Source organism: Nerophis ophidion, linkage group LG08 (genome assembly GCF_033978795.1).
Source record: "Nerophis ophidion isolate RoL-2023_Sa linkage group LG08, RoL_Noph_v1.0, whole genome shotgun sequence".
NCBI classification, from domain to species: domain Eukaryota; kingdom Metazoa; phylum Chordata; class Actinopteri; order Syngnathiformes; family Syngnathidae; genus Nerophis; species Nerophis ophidion.
The window spans coordinates 53,951,428-53,970,874 of NC_084618.1; the positions used below are offsets into that span (position 1 = coordinate 53,951,428).

The following is a 19,447-nucleotide window of genomic DNA, read 5'->3' on the forward strand; positions in this document are numbered from 1 at the left end:
TACATATGCTTTGAATAAGTCAGTATACAGCTTGTGTAACCGAACAGGTTTACAAACCCCGTTACGATATGAGTTGGGAAATTGTGTTAAATGTAAATATAAACAAAATACAATTTTTGCAAATCATTTTCAACCCATATTCAGTTGAATATGCTACAAAGACAACATATTTGATGTTCAAACCGATATATATATATTTTTTTTGCAAATAATCATTAACTTTAGAATTTGATGCCAGCAACACGTGACAAAGAAGTTGGGAAAGGTGGCGATAAAAACTGATAAAGTTGAAGAATGCTCATCAAACACTTATTTGGAACATCCCACAGGTGTGCAGGCTGATTGGGAACAGGTGGGTGCCATGGTTGGGTATGAAAATAGCTTCCCAAAAAATGCTCAGTCTTTCACAAGAAAGTATGGGGCGAGGTACACCCCTTTGTCCACAACTGCATGAACAAATAGTCGAAAAGTTTAAGAACAACATTTCTCAAAGTGCAATTGCAAGAAATTTAGGGATTTCAACATCTACGGTCCATAATATCGATCCTTCAGATGGCACTGTATCAAAAACCAACATCAATCTCAAAAGGATATCACCACATGGGCTCAGGAACACTTCAGAAAACCACTGTCACTAAATACAGTTTGTCGCTACATCTGTAAGTGCAAGTTAAAGCTCTACTATGCAAAGCGAAAGCCATTTATCAACAACATCCAGAAACGCCGCCGGCTTCTCTGGGCCCGAGATCATCTAAGATGGACTGATGCAAAGTGCAAAAGTGTTGTGAGGTCTGACGAGTCCACATTTCAAATTTTTGGGGGAAATATTCGATATTGTGTCATTCAGACCAAAAAGGAAGCGAACCATCCGGACTGTTATCGACGCAAAGTTCAAAAGCCATCATCTGAGATGGTATTGGGGTGCATTAGTGCCCAAGGCATGGGTAACTTATACATACAGGTTTTGGAACAACATATGCTGCCATCTAAGCGCCGTTTTTTTCATGGACGCCCCTGCTTATTTCAGCAAGACAATGCCAAGCCACATTCAGCACGTGTTACAACAGCGTGGCTTCGTAAAAAAAGAGTGCGGGTACTTTCCTGGCCCGCCTGCAGTCCAGACCTGTCTCCCATCGAAAATGTGTGGCGCATTATGAAGCGTAAAATACGACAGCGGAGACCCCGGACTGTTGAACGACTGAAGCTCTACATAAAACAAGAATGGGAAATAATTCCACTTTCAAAACTTTAACAACAACTTGAGTGTTGTTAAAAGAAAAGGTGATGTAAAACAGTGGTGAACATGCCCTTTCCCAACTACTTTGTCACGTGTTGCAGTCATGAAATTCTAAGTTAATTATTATTTGCAAAAAATAATAGTAGTGCATTCAATTGAATATGGGTTGAAAAGGATTTGCAAATCATTGTATTCCGTTTATATTTACATCCAACACAATTTCCCAACTCATTTGGAAACGGGGTTTGTACTATCAAATGAAGATGACCTAACACCCAATCATTACTGTCTAACCCAGGGGCAGGGAATCTATGGCTCTCTTTTGATGACTGCATTTGGCTCTCGGATAAACCTTAGCTGACATTGCTTAACACAATAAGTAATTAATAATTCCTCTGGTAATGTGAATTAGTGAAGTGAATTATATTTATATAGCGCTTTTCTCTAGTGACTCAAAGCGCTTTGCATAGTGAAACCCAATATCTAAGTTACATTTAAACCAGTGTGGGTGGCACTGGGAGCAGGTGGGTAAAGTGTCTTGCCCAAGGACACAACGGCAGTGACTAGGATGGCGGAAGCGGGAATCGAACCTGCAACCCTCAAGTTGCTGGCACGGCTGCTCTACCAACCGAGCTAAACCGCCCCAAGAACAACATTTGTCAACAGTTTTGATTCATTGATTGATTGTAACTTTTATTAGTAGTTTGCACAGTACAGTACATATTCCATACAATTGACCACTAAATGGTAACACCCGAAGAAGTTTTTCAAATTGTTTAAGTCGGGGTCCACGTTAATCAATTCATGGTAAGAGTTAAAGTGTTAAAAACAACATTGAAAATATAAAACATTCTCATGCATTTGAATCCATCCATCCGTTTTCTACCCCACCATTTCAATAAGTCACATTAAAAAGTATTTTATTTATTATTGGTTAGTTTCAGAATAACAATGTTATTAAAAAGAATTAGGGATGTTATTATACTGTAAATATGTTGGTCTTACTTAAAAATGCACGCATTTAGTTGTATTCAGTGTTAATAAATCTTATATGGCTCTCAAAGAAATACATTTTAAAATAATTGGCTTTCATGGCTCCCTCAGCCAAAAAGGTTCCCGACCCCTGGTCTAACCACTGGTAACCTGGTGGTGGTTTTGAGCTGCAGGACTGCTGCCAACATCAGGGAGCTGTGGTTAATTCATACTTGCCAACCCTCCCGGATTTTCCGGGAGACTCCCGAAATTCAGCGCCCCTCCCGAAAACCTCCCGTAAGAAATTTTCTCCCGAAAATCTCCCGAAATTCAGCTGGAGCTGGAGGCCACGCCCCCTCCAGCTCAATCATGCACAGTTCGAAGCTTGAAAGGGAGGATTGCAGGCGGATCTGACGGCATTTAAAGTCAATTTTAAAAATGACTGCTAATCCTCCACCTTTTCGACTGGACGACCTCGGAGAATTAAAGTAGGAACACTCCGAAGGCAGAAGTTCATTAAGAAGGGCGGACTCACCAGCTCTCAGCCATGTTTCCGTCACACAGAGGAAGTTAAATCCGCGGGAAGTGAAGAAATCCTTCAGGATGAACGTTTTGTTTGTCAAAGATCTTGTGTTCATAACACCGAACCTGGCGGGGGCCAGCACGTCCAAGGGCACAGCTAATCCAGGTGGGGCCTGACACACAGCCCGCAGGTGGCGGGGGAGAGGAGCCAGGAGGCGGGAAAGGAAGGCAAGGAATCTGGCCAGGTGAAAAAGCTGACTAAGACGTCGAAAAACCAACGTCGAAGTTGATCATATCAGTGGGAAAGGAGCAAATATCCAACAGTGTTTGGCGGTCATACTCAAGCAGTAAGCTGACAGAGACGAAAATAGACGCAAACAACACAAAAACGAACAGAACTGACAGCGAGAGACGGCAGGGCAAAGCACATACTGGCGCCATCTTCTGGAAACTCGGAAGTGACGTTACTCAAATAGTGAAAGGTAAGTGATGTTGTTTTTTTAGTAACCAGCAAGCACAGTACAGTTAGTAGAACAACTGTGTTTTTATTACTGTGTATTTGATAGGTGCCGTCTGAAATTCAACTATTTCTTTTATTTATATATAAAATAAAATAAATATATATTGCTAGAATTCACTGACAGTTAAGTATTTCATACATATGTATATATATATATATATATATATATTAATTTAATATATTTATATAAATATATATATATATATATATATATATATATATATATATGAAATATATATGAAATACTCGATTTGGTGAATTGGCTGTAAGTATACTCTCCTCTTAACCACACCCCCCGCCCCAACCACGCCCCCAAACCACGCCTCCACCCCACCCCCGACCACGCCCCCCACCTCCCAAAATCGGAGGTCTCAAGGTTGGCAAGTATGGGTTAATTGAGGGAAATTGGAATTATTCCATGTAATGTGACGTATTAAACAGAACACAATCCCCTCCCTTGGGAAACTAGGTCACATAGCAGTTTTCCAACATAATAACAAGTCTATAGAGATGATAACTGCATGAAGGTGACGAGGTGGCCATGTACTCCAACTCTTATCGTCAAATGAAAGAAGTCTTACATCCACCAGCTCTGTATTGTCAACTATACGCTATACTACTTTCCAAGTTCTAGACAAACTGGGTTATTTTGTCTCAGATGCAGTCACGCATCTGTCTGGAGTCACTACTCTGTCGCCATCAATATCCCATCCACAGCATCACCTGATTGGTTACACACAGAGCCAGCACGGGTTAACCAATCAGCAGTGAAAGCTGTGCATGCACATAGTGCTGCTCAGTACTACTCACACGGTGGAGAGGAGAAAATGATTTGCAGAGTAGAAAAGCACCTTAACACCATTGGTCTTGTTTTTTATTTATTCAATCAATTACATGTGAACTGTGAACAGCAAGTAGAGGTCAAAGAGATAGAGAGGCGTGCGTCACGCATCATGGAATTCATCATCATATTCGGTAATTAAATACAAGCCGTCAAGAAAGACGAAGTAGTCGCCCATGACTGGAGATCAGCCTCCACAAGTCCAGGGAGTGTGCAGAAAACCTCTAATAAGGTGCAAAGCACTCTCATTATCACTAAACACAGCTTAGGGACACCCTTCAGTCGTTTGGCAACACTTAGACTATGTGGTGAAATACGGAACAAGAATTATGATGAACATCTTCAACCCTTTTTTTGTTTTTGTTTATTGAGACAAAGATTATTAATGAATTTAATATTGTTATTCTTACTGTGGTATATTATTTATTTATTATATATTTGTTCTGTCACAGAGAACAAGGAAATTGGATAAAATTGCAATGAAAATGTGTAGGATTAAATAAGCTCTGCTTCTTCCTACTCCTTTTTGGACGTGCTGTAATGAAACAACTGGAATTGTGTGATAAATTACATTGTACTGATGCATGTTCAAAATAAACTGGAATGGAAATGAACTTAAACCAGTGGTGTTTAAAGAATGGCCAAGGGACCATTTGGTTGGCTTTTTTACGGACCCCGATGCACATTATAGACACTTTGTTTTATTTTCTTCATACAACTTCCAGAAGTTATTTAATTATTTATTTACATATTAGTTAACTTTATAATAGATGCTGCTGATCCTGGGAACTTCCCCCACTTAGGAAAATTTGACGTTATTATTTATCTTTATAAAACATGCAGCTGAGCCTGGGAGATCCCTACATGTTTTGCTAGAATTAAAAAACAGAACGTAAAAACAAAAACATGTTGAAACAAAATTTGTAAAAAAAAAATGTCTATCTCTAAGAAAAATAAATCTTGACACATTTGCAATCCTGAATAAAAATAATAACAACATTTATAATTTTGTGTTCTTTTAGGTCTAACTCCTGACAGACCTTGAGTTATTTTTACACTTGACTGTCATGACTGCCAACGGCTGTATACTGTGATGTCTGCAGAGGAGAAGTCCACCATGCACTCAAGACAGCACGGCAGGTCATTCCTGCTGATTGATTGCAGTAAGTGCAAAATGAGTAGAAAGCTGAAAGGAAATGACTGGAACATGTCATTTTTGAGATGTTGCTGGTAGGCAGCAGACGTCAGACACCGCCTGCTGTTTTGTGGCATGTGTGACGTGTTGAACAGAAATTTCACGTTCACCCCGTTTTGTACAGTAGATTATCATAGAAATTACAATAGCTTTGATTAGCCGGCCAAATCATTTGTGATAACGTATTTCCTTTTTTTTAGTTGGCGAGTTGTCCAGGGTGTACATTGCCTTCCTTCCAACCAATTGCAGCTGGGATAGGCTCCAGGAAAAAGTAAGGAGAAAAGGTTGAAGAGAAAATTATTTTAAGTTAATCAATGCATTTCTTCTTCAAGCCTGTGAAAACTTCCCTAATTCGTTTGACATTACTACCGTCAAAAACATCGACCTTTACGCAGTGTGCATCTTCAAACCTCCGTTTGGACATGTGTGTGTCGAGTGTGCAATGGTGGGGTTTCCCCCGGTGCTCCAGCTTACTCCTATACATTCCAAACTATATTATTATGATTCCTACATGTATATGCAATTTGTGTGTGTATATATATATATATATATATCCACCCATCCATCTTCTTCCGCTTATTCGAGGTCGGGTCGTGGGGGCAGCAGCCTAAGCAGGGAAGCCCAAACCTTCCTCTCCCCAGCCACTTCGTCCAGCTCTTCCCGGGGGATCCCGAGGCATTCCCAGGCCAGCCGGGAGACATATTCTTCCCAACGTGTCCTGGGTCTTTCCCGTGGCCTCCTATCACTTGGACGTACCCTAAACACCTCCCTCGGGAGGCGTTTGAGTGGCATCCTGACCATATGCCCGAACCACCTCATCTGGCTCTTCTCGATGTGGATGAGCAGCGGCTTTACTTTAAGCTCCTCCCGGATGGCAGAGCTTCTCACCCTATCTTTAAGGGAGAGCCCCGCCACCCGGCGGAGGAAACTAATTTCGGCCGCTTGTACCCGTGATCTTGTCCTTTCGGTCATAATCCAAAGCTCATGACCATAGGTGAGAATGGGAACGTAGACAGTCCAGTAAATTGAGAGCTTTGCCATTCGGCTCAGCTCCTTATTCACCACAACTGATTGATACAGCGTCCGCATTACTGACGACGCCACACCGATCCGCCTGTCGATCTCACGATCCACTCTTCCCTCACCCGTGAACAAGACTCTTAGTTACTTGAACTCCTCCAATTGGGGCAGGGTCTCATCCCCAACCCGGAGATGGCAGTCCACACTCCGAGGGAGAACCATGGACTCGGACCCACTCGGCTGCGAACCGATCCAGTGAGAGCTGGAGATACTGGCCAGATGAAGCCATCAGGACCACATCATCTGCAAAAAGCAGATACCTAATCCTGCAGCCAGCAAAGCGGATCCCCTCAACGCCCTGACTGCGCCTAGAAACTCTGTCCATAAAAGTTATGAACAGAGTCGGTGACAAAGGGCAGCCTTGGCGGAGTCCAACCCTCACTGGAAACGTGTCTGACTTACTGCCGGCAATGCGAACCAAGCTCTGACACTGATCATACATGGAACAGATCGCCACAATCAGACAGTCGGATACCCCATACTCTCTGAGCTTTCCCCACAGAACTTCCGGAGGAACATGGTCGAATGCCTTCACTAAGTCTACAAAGCACATGTAGACTGGTTGGGCAAACTCCCATGCACCCTCAAGGACCCTGCCGAGAGTATAGAGCTGGTCCACAGTTCCAGAGTTAAACGACCAGGACGAAAACCACACTGTTCCTCCTGAATCCGACGTTTGACTATCCGGCGTAGCCTCCTCTCCAGTACACCTGATTAGACCTTACCGGGAAGGCTGGGGAGTGTGATCCCACGATAGTTGGAACACACCCTCCGGTTCCCCTTCTTAAAGAGAGGAACCACCACCCCGGTCTGCAAAACCCAAGGTACCGCCCCCGATGTCCACACGATGCTGCAGAGTCTTGTCAACCAAGACAGCCCCACAGCATCAATAATCTTAAGGAACTCTGGGCGGATCTCATCCACCCCCGGGGCCTTGCCAACGAGGAGCTTTTTAACTACCTCAGCAACCTCAGCCCCAGAAATAGGAGAGCCCACCACAGATTCCCCAGGCACTGCTTCCTCAAAGGAAGACGTGTTGGTGGGATTGGGGAGGTTTTAGAAGTATTCCCTCCACCGATCCACAACATCCGCAGTCGAGATCAGCAGAACACCATCCGCACCATACACGGTGTTGACAGTGCACTGCTTCCCTTTCCTGAGGCGGCGGAAGGTGGTCCAGAATCGCTTCAAAACAGTCCGGAAGTCAATTTCCATGGCTTCCCCTAACTTCTCCAATGTCCGAGTTTTTGCCTCCTCGACCGGTGAAGCCGCACACCGCTTGGCCTGTAGGTACCTGTCCGCTGACTCCGGAGTCCTATGAGCCAAAATAACCCGATAGGACTCCTTCTTCAGCTTGACAGCATCCCTCACCGCCGGTGTCCACCAACGGGTTCTAGTATTACCGCCACGACAGGCACCAACTACCTTGCGGCCACAGCTCCAGTCAGCCGCCTCGACAATAGAGGTGCGTAACATGGTCCACTCGGACTCAATGTCCAGCACCTCCCTCGTGACATGTTCAAAGTTCTTCCGGAGGTAGGAATTGAAACTCTACATGACAGGAGACTCTGCCAGATGTTTCCAGCAGACCCTCACAAAGCGTTTCGGCCGGCCAGGTCTGTCCGGCATCCTCCCCCACCATTGCACCCAACTCACCACCAGGTGGTGATCGGTAGAAAGCTCCGCCCCTCTCTTCACCCGAGTGTCCAAAACATGAGGCCGCAAATCCGATGACACAACTACAAAGTCGATCATGGACCTGCGGCCTACGGTGTCCTGGTGCCACGTGCACATATGGACACCCTTATGTTTGAACATGGTGTTTGTTATGGACAATCTGTGACGAGCACAAAAGTCCAATAACAAAACACCACTCGGGTTCAGATCCGGGTGGCAATTCTTCCCAATCAAGCCTCTCCAGGTTTCACTGTCGTTACCAACATGAGCATTGAAGACCCCCAGTAGGACAATGGAATCACCCGGGGGAGCACTTTCCAGTACTCCCTCGAGTGTATCCAAAAAGGGTGGGTACTCTCAGCATATTGACCTACATTGGATCTTTAATGTACAAAATGTATCGAAGTGGGCTGCCGCTTCCATAAATGAAAAAAACAGCCCTCAATGGAAAAAGTTTGGACACCCCTGATTTAGCATATTAGCAGTACAGTTAGGGATGGAAATCGAAAACCGGTTCGTGTTTAGAACCGGTTCTTAGTGTATCAATTCAAACAGTTCTCTTAGCGATCCTTCCGGGTGGGGATGATCTCAAAATGGCAAAGCCCGGGCGTAACAAACGCTCTACAATTGACTACGTTTTATAAGAAAAGATTGAAACAGTGCTACTTGTAATATTTATAAGACTGCTAGTTTATCAAGGAGGACTTACGACCAATATGCTGAAACATTTGAACACACAGCTTGCAATAATCATAAATGAAAGTCCCATTTTTAACCGCTCCTATTTAATCCCAGCAGCAATAACGCTAGCACGTCATCTGAATACAACAGGTACTAACTAACACCTCCTATAATGTTAGCGCTATTATTTGTCAAATTGACACATTTTACTGAGCAGCTTCTATGTTTGTGGTCAAAAGTTTGTAATTTTTGTCGGTGGATGTTCAATTGCAGTCGGAAAAAAGTTGCATGTTTTCCTGAAACCAGTCATATTATTCAGGTGAAACTCATACAATTAGAGTACAGTGTAAAAGTCCATTCAGGTCAGCAATTAATTTCAAATGTGAAACTAATTTGTGATATTAACTTATTACATTCAAGCCTTTATTTGTTATAATTCTGATCATCATGGCTTACAGTTTTTGAAACCGTACATTTGCTGAGATTTTCAATTCAAAGTTTTAATAGGCTGAAAACCGTAATCATCAAAATTATAACCAATAAAGGCTTGACTGTGACTGTGGACACTATACGACTCTTTTCAACTTTGATTGATTGATTGATTGAATGAATCATTTATTGATTGATTGATTGATTGATTGACTGATTGAGTGATTTATTGATTGATTGATTGATTGAAACTTTTATTAGTAGATTGCACTGTCGTGCAGAAATAAACAACATATGTTGCTCCAAAACCTGTATGCACCTTTCTGGGTGTTGTTGATAAATGGCTTTCACTTTGCATAGTAGAGTTTTAACTTGCACTTACAGATGTAGCGTCCAACTGTAGTTACTGACAGTGGTTTTCTGAAGTGTTCCTGAGCCCATGTAGTAATATCCTTTACACACTGATGTCGCTTTTTGATGCAGTACCGCCTGAGGGATGGAAGGTCCGTAATATCATTGCTTACGTGCAGTGATTTCTCCGGATTCTCCGAACCTTTTGATGAAATCCCTAAATTCCTTGCAATAGCTGGTTGAGAAATGTTGTTCTTGGGGCGGTATTGCTCGGTTGGTAGAGCGGCCGTGCCAGCAACTTGAGGGTTGCAGGTTCAATCCCCGCTTCTGGCATCATAGTCACTGCCGTTGTGTCCTTGGGCAAGACACTTTACCCACCTGCTCCCAGTGCCACCCACACTGGTTTAAAAATGTAACTTAGTTTTTTGGGTTTCACTATGTAAAGCGCTTTGAGTCACTAGAGAAAAGTGCTTTATAAATATAATTCACTTCACTTGACATATCTCACTTTGCATGTAATAAGTTAATATCACGTTACTAAATGTTACATTCTTGTGTAAATTATACTACATATGTCCAAAAGGGACAAGCGGTAGAAAACGGATGAATGGATGGACGTGCGTCTTGAGACCTCGCTGTAGGTTTTGTAAAATTGTAAGGTGATGTTAACTCTGAACTCAACAAAATTGATGCTAATCCACCTTTTTTCTCTTTTTTTTTTTCAAAATAAGAAACGATAAAAGAACTGTTAAGAAATCGAATCATTACGCAGAAGCAAAAGTAGATTAGGAACCGGAAAAATCTTATTAATTCACATCCCTCGATACAGAAAATGGATGGATGGAAATTCCTTTGTCATGAGCCAACAATGCTAATTAAAGAGAGAAGGGGAGTGTACTTGCAGATGGAACAAGCCAATGTGTGAGTGAGTCGTATAAATCCCACACTAGAAAGTATGCAGTGGAAAGGAGCTGACGTAATGTACGTATGCGTCTTACTGCAGGAGCTACAAATGTCCTGATACAAAAATGATATCAGTTTGATATTATACAGTATCAGCTTGCATGTAAAATCTCCGATACACACTCTGATACAAGTAGTCCTGCAGCGTGTTTACGTGTGCAAAGTTGGAGAGCAAGTTAACATCTGAATTTCATCCAACCAGCACACATCTTTCCTGTTTAGTCAAGTAATTTTAAAAAATAGTACACATGACAGGCGACAAGCTACTAGGAGTTAGCAGCTACACAACAATTAAGCACACAATAGCTACGCATGTGTAATAGATAGTTACATAATACTTACTGATACAAGGGCTCAAATGTGACCTCGGACTACGTTAAGGTAACGTGTGGAGTTCCCCAGGGTTCGGTCCTTGGCCCTGCACTCTTCAGCATCTACATGCTGCCGCTAGGTGACATCATACGCAAATACGGTGTTAGCTTACACTGTTATGCTGATGACACCCAACTCTACATGCCCCTAAAGCTGACCAACACGCCGGATTGTAGTCAGCTGGAGGCGTGTCTTAATGAAATTAAACAATGGATGTCCGCTAACTTTTTGCAACTCAACGCCAAAAAAACGGAAATGCTGATTATCGGTCCTGCTAGACACCGAACTCTATTTAATAATACAACTCTAACATTTGACAACCAAACAATTAAACAAGGCGACACGGTAAAGAATCTGGGTATTATCTTCGACCCAACTCTCTCCTTTGAGGCACACATTAAAAGCGTTACTAAAACGGCCTTCTTTCATCTCCATAATATCGCTAAAATTCGCTCCATTCTGTCCACTAAAGACGCTGAGATCATTATCCATGCGTTTGTTACGTCTCGCCTCGACTACTGTAACGTATTATTTTCGGGTCTCCCCATGTCTAGCATTAAAAGATTACAGTTGGTACAAAATGCGGCTGCTAGACTTTTGACAAGAACAAGAAAGTTTGATCACATTACGCCTGTACTGGCTCACCTGCACTGGCTTCCTGTGCACTTAAGATGTGACTTTAAGGTTTTACTACTTACGTATAAAATACTACACGGTCTAGCTCCATCCTATCTTGCCGATTGTATTGTACCATACGTCCCGGCAAGAAATCTGCGTTCAAAGGACTCCGGCTTGTAGTGATTCCCAAAGCCCAAAAAAAGTCTGCGGGCTATAGAGCATTTTCCGTTCGGGCTCCAGTACTCTGGAATGCCCTCCCGGTAACAGTTCGAGATGCCACCTCAGTAGAAGCATTTAAGTCTCACCTTAAAACTCATTTGTATACTCTAGCCTTTAAATAGACTCCCTTTTTAGACCAGTTGATCTGCCGTTTCTTTTCTTTTTCTTCTATGTCCCACTCTCCCTTGTGGAGGGGGTCCGGTCCGATCCGGTGGCCATGTACTGCTTGCCTGTGTATCGGCTGGGGACATCTCTGCGCTGCTGATCCGCCTCCGCTTGGGATGGTTTCCTGCTGGCTCCGCTGTGAACGGGACTCTCGCTGCTGTGTTGAATCCGCTTTGGACTGGACTCTCGCGACTGTGTTGGATCCATTGTGGATTGAACTTTCACAGTATCATGTTAGACCCGCTCGACATCCATTGCTTTCCTCCTCTCCAAGGTTCTCATAGTCATCATTGTCACCGACGTCCCACTGGGTCATTATTGTCACCGATGTCCCACTGGGTGTGAGTTTTCCTTGCCCTTATGTGGGCCTACCGAGGATGTCGTGGTGGTTTGTGCAGCCCTTTGAGACACTAGTGATTTAGGGTTATATAAGTAAACATTGATTGATTGATTGAAAGGTGAAAAAGTAAAAGGAAAGCATCCAGTAACAACGTCTCTGCATGATTCAATTTACTGCATCATGAGCTGAATTTATTGAATATTTTGAACACTAAGTGTCGCCAAAAACAAATTAAAATATTTCAAAATATTCAAAATATTTCATAAGGTTGGTGTCTTCATATTGTATTAATGTCTGCCATTCCTCAAATCTCCCATAACGGTACTGTATCGGAAGTGAAAAGGTTGTATCGAGACAACTCTAGCAGCAGCATAAGTCAGGCTTCAGAGACTGTACTCGGAACTAAAACTGGCGAAAGAGGACGAGCGTATCCAGGGATGAAAATGAATGCAGTGTACAAAAAACGTGTACATGTTTGCAGGTCTGCTTTTCGGTGTATGACTGCCTGACTTTTTGCCAATTCACCTTACATCCAAGACACGCAGTTAATCAAAATACATAGTATGTTACTGTATAAATAAATAACAATATAACAGTGTAGTTTATGATATAAAAATAAAAATATAACAGTGCAGAATATAATAGAACAATAACAATGTAAAAATCTCCTTGTCCTTTTTCTTTGTTGTGGTGTAATGGAGGCCTCTGCACCACTGCTGCACTATAAATTCTGCCTTGCAACAAAAGCGTAAATGCGCAACACAAAAAGTTACCCAACATGCTGCGTATGATTGGCTTTGTGTGGTCTGTGTAGTTTAGAATGTTGTCGAAAGAAAATAATGAGTAATTATGGTATGAATACAATACGAGAAAGCAATAGGTTTTCATGGTACAAAAGCCAAAATAAGCAATTTGGTTGCCCACCATTTTTAAACAATGCAAAAAAAAACATCACTGCATTTGATTTCGTATTATCTCCCCACCACTGTTCCTCCAACAATCAAAGCTGAGATTGTGTACAGCACAAAGCACATGTGTGTTTCCACTTACAGACAGAAAGGCAGCAAAGTCAGCAGGGTCTCCTTTGTGGGGCGGGCCGTAAACTCTGGCAGCGTCTGGATCAGTTTATTCATGACTATACGAAGGTAACCCTGCAGCTGCTTCCTTCTCTCCTCCACAAACTTGGCTTCCTGTAAAGACACATGATGGACAGAAGCGCTGACTTTAAATCTATAGACAAGCAAATCTACATACATTTTCAATTCGAGGTCAAACATGATCGGAGAAACTAGAGGTGGGCACTACTGGATATTTTGGTATTGATCCAATACAGAGTAAATACAAGGCCAGTATTGCAACACTTTTTGCATTTGTCGATCATGATTATTAACAGCATAAATTACAGAAAAAAAGTTTTTAGGCAAACAAAAAAAAATAAAGCTTTTATCAATACACATGGTTGGGAACAATGACAATAATTACTCAAATATAGCGCAATGTAACAATATAACAACTAATCGTATTCACTTTTATTACATACAATTGTTTGTGTATAATAAAAAAAAGGACAAAATAACTTAACAAAAGCAAAAACTAGCGTTGATTCGTGGAGTTTTAACTTGGATTCTTGGCTTGAACAACATACAGTATAAATACCTTGTGTACCCACTATTCAGCATTCAGTACAACAAAAATTTGTGTCGATTTAAAAAAAAAAAAAGAGTTGTTTTACTTTTTTCCAAAGAAAACCCATTTTATTCACTTTAAGGGGGTAACAATTCATGACTATGTGAAAATAAAGCAAAGATGTCACGTAGGTAGAAAAGGATTTAAGTCAATTTTCTTGACTCAGTCGTAAAACGGTATTTTTCAAGGATTCAAGGAACTTTATCGTCATAAGAAATGTAGTACCCAAGCTGCCAGATTCAACCCAGTGAGTTTACTTTTTATTAACATCCATCCATCCATCCATCAATTTTCTACCGCTTGTCCCTTTTGGGGTCGCGGGGGGTCACTGGCGCCTACCTCAGCTGCATTCGGGCGGTAGCAGGGCTTTTTATTAACATTATTTACTTCTTTTTTTTTTTTACCATTTATGGGTCGTCTAACCCCCACAATTTGCAGTAATTGACTGTATTTGAACAACACAAGAGAATACACTGATGTAAAATAAAGACATTGACAAATATTGCTGTTATCGTCCTAGTATTGATCTGATGCATATTATAACCAAGTATTAAAAATATCGATATTTGGATTGATCTATCCACCTCCAACAGATATTAGTAAACAGACATGATTAAGCAAAAAAAAGTATCTCGGATACTTTTATTTCATAGGACTGAATTGATTCATTTTAGTCTCTGCAAGAAGTGGAAAAATAATGATCAGTAACAGTTGAATGTTATACGTGTCAGTTCACAATAAATCATTTTATAATGCCTAAGTAAATCTTGTATATGTTGAAAAGACAGCATATTTGTATAAATTGATAGCCCATATTTGTCCACAGTGCTGACCTAAATCCAATGGTAAAACATTAAATAAAACATTTATGGTTCTTTTGCCATTCGCATTTTGATGTTGAATGAAAACCAGCACTGATGTTCACCCAGTCTTACTTTTTCATGGTGAAAACCACTGGAGGCAGAGGCATGGAGCCACATGGCCCATGTAAGCATGAATAATTGTAGTCCAGCAAGGCTTAGAACAAAGCCTGGGCAAAGCTCTGTTTTACTGGAACGAGCATCCCTCATGAAAGGGGCAACAATTTCCTGAATTTAAACTACAGCTTTTCTTTTGATCTAAATTCCAAATCCCAAGGACACTTCATTGAGTCGCCTTAAAAGAGACTCTTCAAAGAACCATTTGTGGCACTAAAGGCGTGCAACATGAATAAATGGAAAACCAGAAGGACCATGAGACTTCATTAAACTTTCAGGTATTTATGGACAAAGCATTGAATGAAGTTTGCTTTAAAGTAGAAGTGACCAAGGTCCAGGCTAGGAGACACTTTGTATATTTGTATTAGCCTGCGACATAAAAAAATATGTATTGTGGTAGCCATTTTTGTGTTATTTATATTTCTCTAGTACTGCATATATTATTAAGTTAAATTAGTTATTTATTTGTTGAAGATGGCCATTAAAGCCCACTACCCTGCTGCACTTTAATGTTAGTCGTTGTGGTGGTGCTTGATGAACACTTGGGCGTAGTGTGCTACTGTACTTTAATTTTGCTCATTATGGTTGTGGCAGCCATTTTTGTGTTATTTATATTTCTCTTGTACTGCATATATTAAGTTAAATCAATTATTTATTTTTTAATGGCCATGAAAATATGTTTTGATATATTGCAAGTTAACTTATTGAATTAGAAACTGTCATTTACATTCTGTGCAATATTAGTGCACACCTGTAACGAGAGGTCATGTTAATACGGCTTTGAGTACGTTACTCTGACAATATCATTTAGGGGCGCACAGGTAAAATTGATTGGACAAATGTCGGGTTGAGAAACTGGCAGTGACAACAGTTTTTGACTACTTCTAACGTAAAAGTTGAGCCTTAGTTTTTTTTTTATAGCTTTGTATGCAGTTAAACTAGTTTTTGTTCACCTAGGATGTACTGTTGGATGTATGTGGAAAGAAAACCTTTTTGCAAAAAAAAAAAATCTATTTAAAAAAAAAACTAAAGTTGCAGGTGGAAGCGATTTCAAAAGTGCACTGTCCCAGCTCAGCCCACGGCCTTTGGTTTAGAACCTGGGAAATCTCCGAAAGGCTGATATATATATATATATATATATATATATATATATATATATATATATATATATATATATATATATATATATATATAATGGATACATGGATGATACAGCAAAGGATTGGGAGGATGTCATGTGGTCAGATGAAACCAAAACAGAACTTTTTGGTATAAACTCAACTCGTCGTGTTTGGAGGAAGAAGAATACTGAGTTGCATCCCAAGAACACCATACCTACTGTAAAGCATGGGGGTGGAAACATCATGCTTTAGGGCTGTTTTTCTGCCTAGGGCACAGGACGATTGATCCGTGTTAAGGAAAGAATGAATGGGCCCATGTATCATGAGATTTTGAGCCAAAACCTCCTTCCATCAGTGAGAGCTTTGAATGGTTGACCAAATACTTATTTTCCACCATAATTTACAAATATATATTTTTTAATTCCTACAATGTGAATTCCTGGATTTTTTTCACATTCTGTCTCTCACAGTTGAAGTGTACCTATGATGAAAATTACAGACCTCTGTCATCATTTTAAGTGGGAGAACTTGCTCAATCGGTGGCTGACTAAATACTTTTTTGCCCCACTGTACATATTAAAATGGCAGAAAAACAATATTTTAAACTTCACAAAAGCCCAGGGGCCCCATGTGCTTGGAACCCAAGTACACGATGTCACTGGCCATACCGTACTCTAGTTAACAAAGCTAATCAACGTCTTGTAGGAGTCGGTTATCAATTTATGATGTTTATATGATCGGTTAATAGTTTATGGCATTGTATCGCACAGCCCCAAGTTGCAACTGTAATCCCAAGAGGAAATATGTGTTACCCTGGCCAGAAAGACCCTGCAACAGAAGGAATAGTCATGAGGTTCACTGTCACCCTGAGTAAAGAGTGCATACTGCTGGAAGAAGACAGAGGCAACGAGTAGTGTAAATCTGATGTGTCAGATTAGGCTGTGCATGTCAGACTTGGTTTCATGCTATATCAACACATGATGGAACACCCTGACTGCTTTCACGGACGTCACAGGAGTAATAACCCTAATGGACAATGTGACACATTCTTCCTTCAGCAGAGCAGAAGGGAGCTGAAGAAACCAGGTGCTGCTTCTTGTTAGCGGAGAGGGCAGGGCACAAATCAATGTGGCGCATTAAAGCAGGTACGACTTTCCGGTCTACATGTGTCTGCTTACATCACAGCGCAAGTATGTAAACATTGCTCATCCCTCGGTTACTCCCTTCCTCCCCTGACAGAGCCCAAATCAGCCAATCCATCATTATTACGTGCCAGCATATATTAAAGATAAAAGTGAGCCGAGCTTAAATAAACACCTCCAACTGTCAGAGGTTGTTGACATAACTGAAAATAGCCATTGCTTTAATATTTACTTGTGACAGACACAAGGAGAATGTGAGATACCAAGGATATGTTTTTTTTTACCTAAGGCAGCTTGTTAACATTGTTTTCTTCCATTTGTCAAAGTAGTAAAGAAAGGGACTGGAGGAGTCCCAGAAAAGTCTACCACGGAATCTGCCAAGGTTTTGAAGGTTAGTCCGTGAGTATATCAAAGAGGAAGTTCACTATCTTTCTTTTGATGTTTGATTATACTGGTGTTGACTAGGGATGTAACGATAAACAGTAATAATGATAACTATCGACGGTTAGTAATACCATTTTAAGATAAAATTATCAAAAAAAAATGTCTCATAACTGCCCTTTGGTATACTCACTGACTAACCGGCGCAAGAACGCTACGGTAGTTTAAATGCTAACATGAAAACAAGAGACCTTAATGTCTTTCTCCACTAAGCAACAACTTACTTCAATCTGAATTTATATAAACACTGCTGTCCGAGCAACTAAGCTATTAAATTGTGTACAATGAACCTAAAAGCTGTGCTTTGTTAGAACAGAGTAATCGATCTATACTCAGAGGAATACGAGACAGAGGTGTTTGTACGGTGCAGTCAGTGACCGCTGAACAGAATAGGACACCACGACAGTCAGAAATAAATCCAGATAATAGATTAAAAAAAATGTAGGCTTTTTTTTTAATTTATTTTATTTTTTTTTATGAATCTTAATCTGCTCAATGGTCTTGTGATAAGAGTGTCCGCCCTGAGATCGATAGGTAGTGAGTTCAAACCCCGGCCGAGTTATACTAAAGACTATAAAAATGGGACCTACTACCTCCCTGCTTGACACTCAGCATTAAGGGTTGGAATCGGGTGTTAGTTAAATCACTAAAATTATTCTCGGGCGCAGCCACTGCTGCTGCTCACTACTCCCCTCACCTCCCAGGGGGTAATCAAGGGTGATGGGTCAAATGCAGAGAATAATTTCACCACACCTAGTGTGTGTGACTATCATTGGCACTTTAACTTGAACTTTAAAGTAAAAACAGATACAATACTAAAACAATCAGTTAAACATAAACACAAAACAGGCCAAATAGTGGATTTTCTAACATCATGTCTAGTTATCTTAGTTATTTAGACAAAATATTTCAGTGTCCGTATAAAGTATGTTTTGAGCTCATTCAACAATTCTGCGATAATAATGATAACCATGATGATTTTGGTCATAATAACCGTGATATAAAGTTTTCATATCGTTACACCTAGTGTTGACATAAACACCAATCCGCTTTTGCAAAAGCAATAATAGAATAGAATAGAAAGTACTTTATAGATCCCTGGGGGAAATTCAGCACCACAGTTCGCTCACAATAGACAAAAATATTAATTAATAATATATAACATATATTACATGTATAATATATGAATAATACAAATACATTCTACATTTAAGTGCAGTCAAGGAACATATGCATTGGCTGTCGGTATGAAGGACCTCCTGTGTCGTTCCGTGTTGCATTTCGGGAGTCTGAGCCTTCCACTGAACGTGCTCATTCTCTTCGCAAGGTCCGAGTGTAGTGGGTGGGAGGTGTTGTCCATAATGGCTAGGAGTTTTGCTAGACTTCTCCTCTCTGACACCACCGCCTGAGAGTCCAGCTCCACTCCCACCACGTTACTGGCCTTCTCTACCAACTTGTCCAGTCTGTTTGTGTCCTTCACTCTTAACCCGCTGCCCCAGCAAGCCACGGCGTACAAGAAGGCGCCCGCCACCACCGACTCGTACAACATCTTCAACATAATAACGAAGCTGACGACCAACTTTTCATCAAAATGACCCCTTTGGCTCTCAAATTTTATATTGACAAAAGTAATCGACCATGTTTTCCAGTTTAAACACATGAGGCCCCAAGACTGGTTGAGTCAAACGGGTTGTGGACATGAACCAGGTCAATTTAAACAGGTTGCACTGTATCCTTTTTTGTATGTGTTGGCCGTAATGCACTTGATGATAAAGCCATAAAACCCTTTTATAAAAACAGACACCGGGCTGTATCTCAAAGGAAATGTAGCTGACAGAGGGTCCAGTAAGTTTATAATAACTCTTACCAGGAGAGCATGTTACACGATACATGGTTCT

The 19,447-nt window shown here is 41.0% G+C and overlaps 1 protein-coding gene across 1 annotated transcript in view; it reads right to left on the bottom strand.

Moving 5' to 3' along the window:
* Nucleotides 1–19,447, bottom strand: part of snx29 (sorting nexin 29) — a 350,232-nt gene that overhangs the window by 24,334 nt on the left and 306,451 nt on the right. Inside the window, exon 20 of the mRNA XM_061908913.1 lies at nucleotides 13,233–13,372. Within this exon, the coding sequence (XP_061764897.1) occupies nucleotides 13,233–13,372 (140 nt within the window). The remainder of the gene's footprint in view (nucleotides 1–13,232; nucleotides 13,373–19,447) is intronic.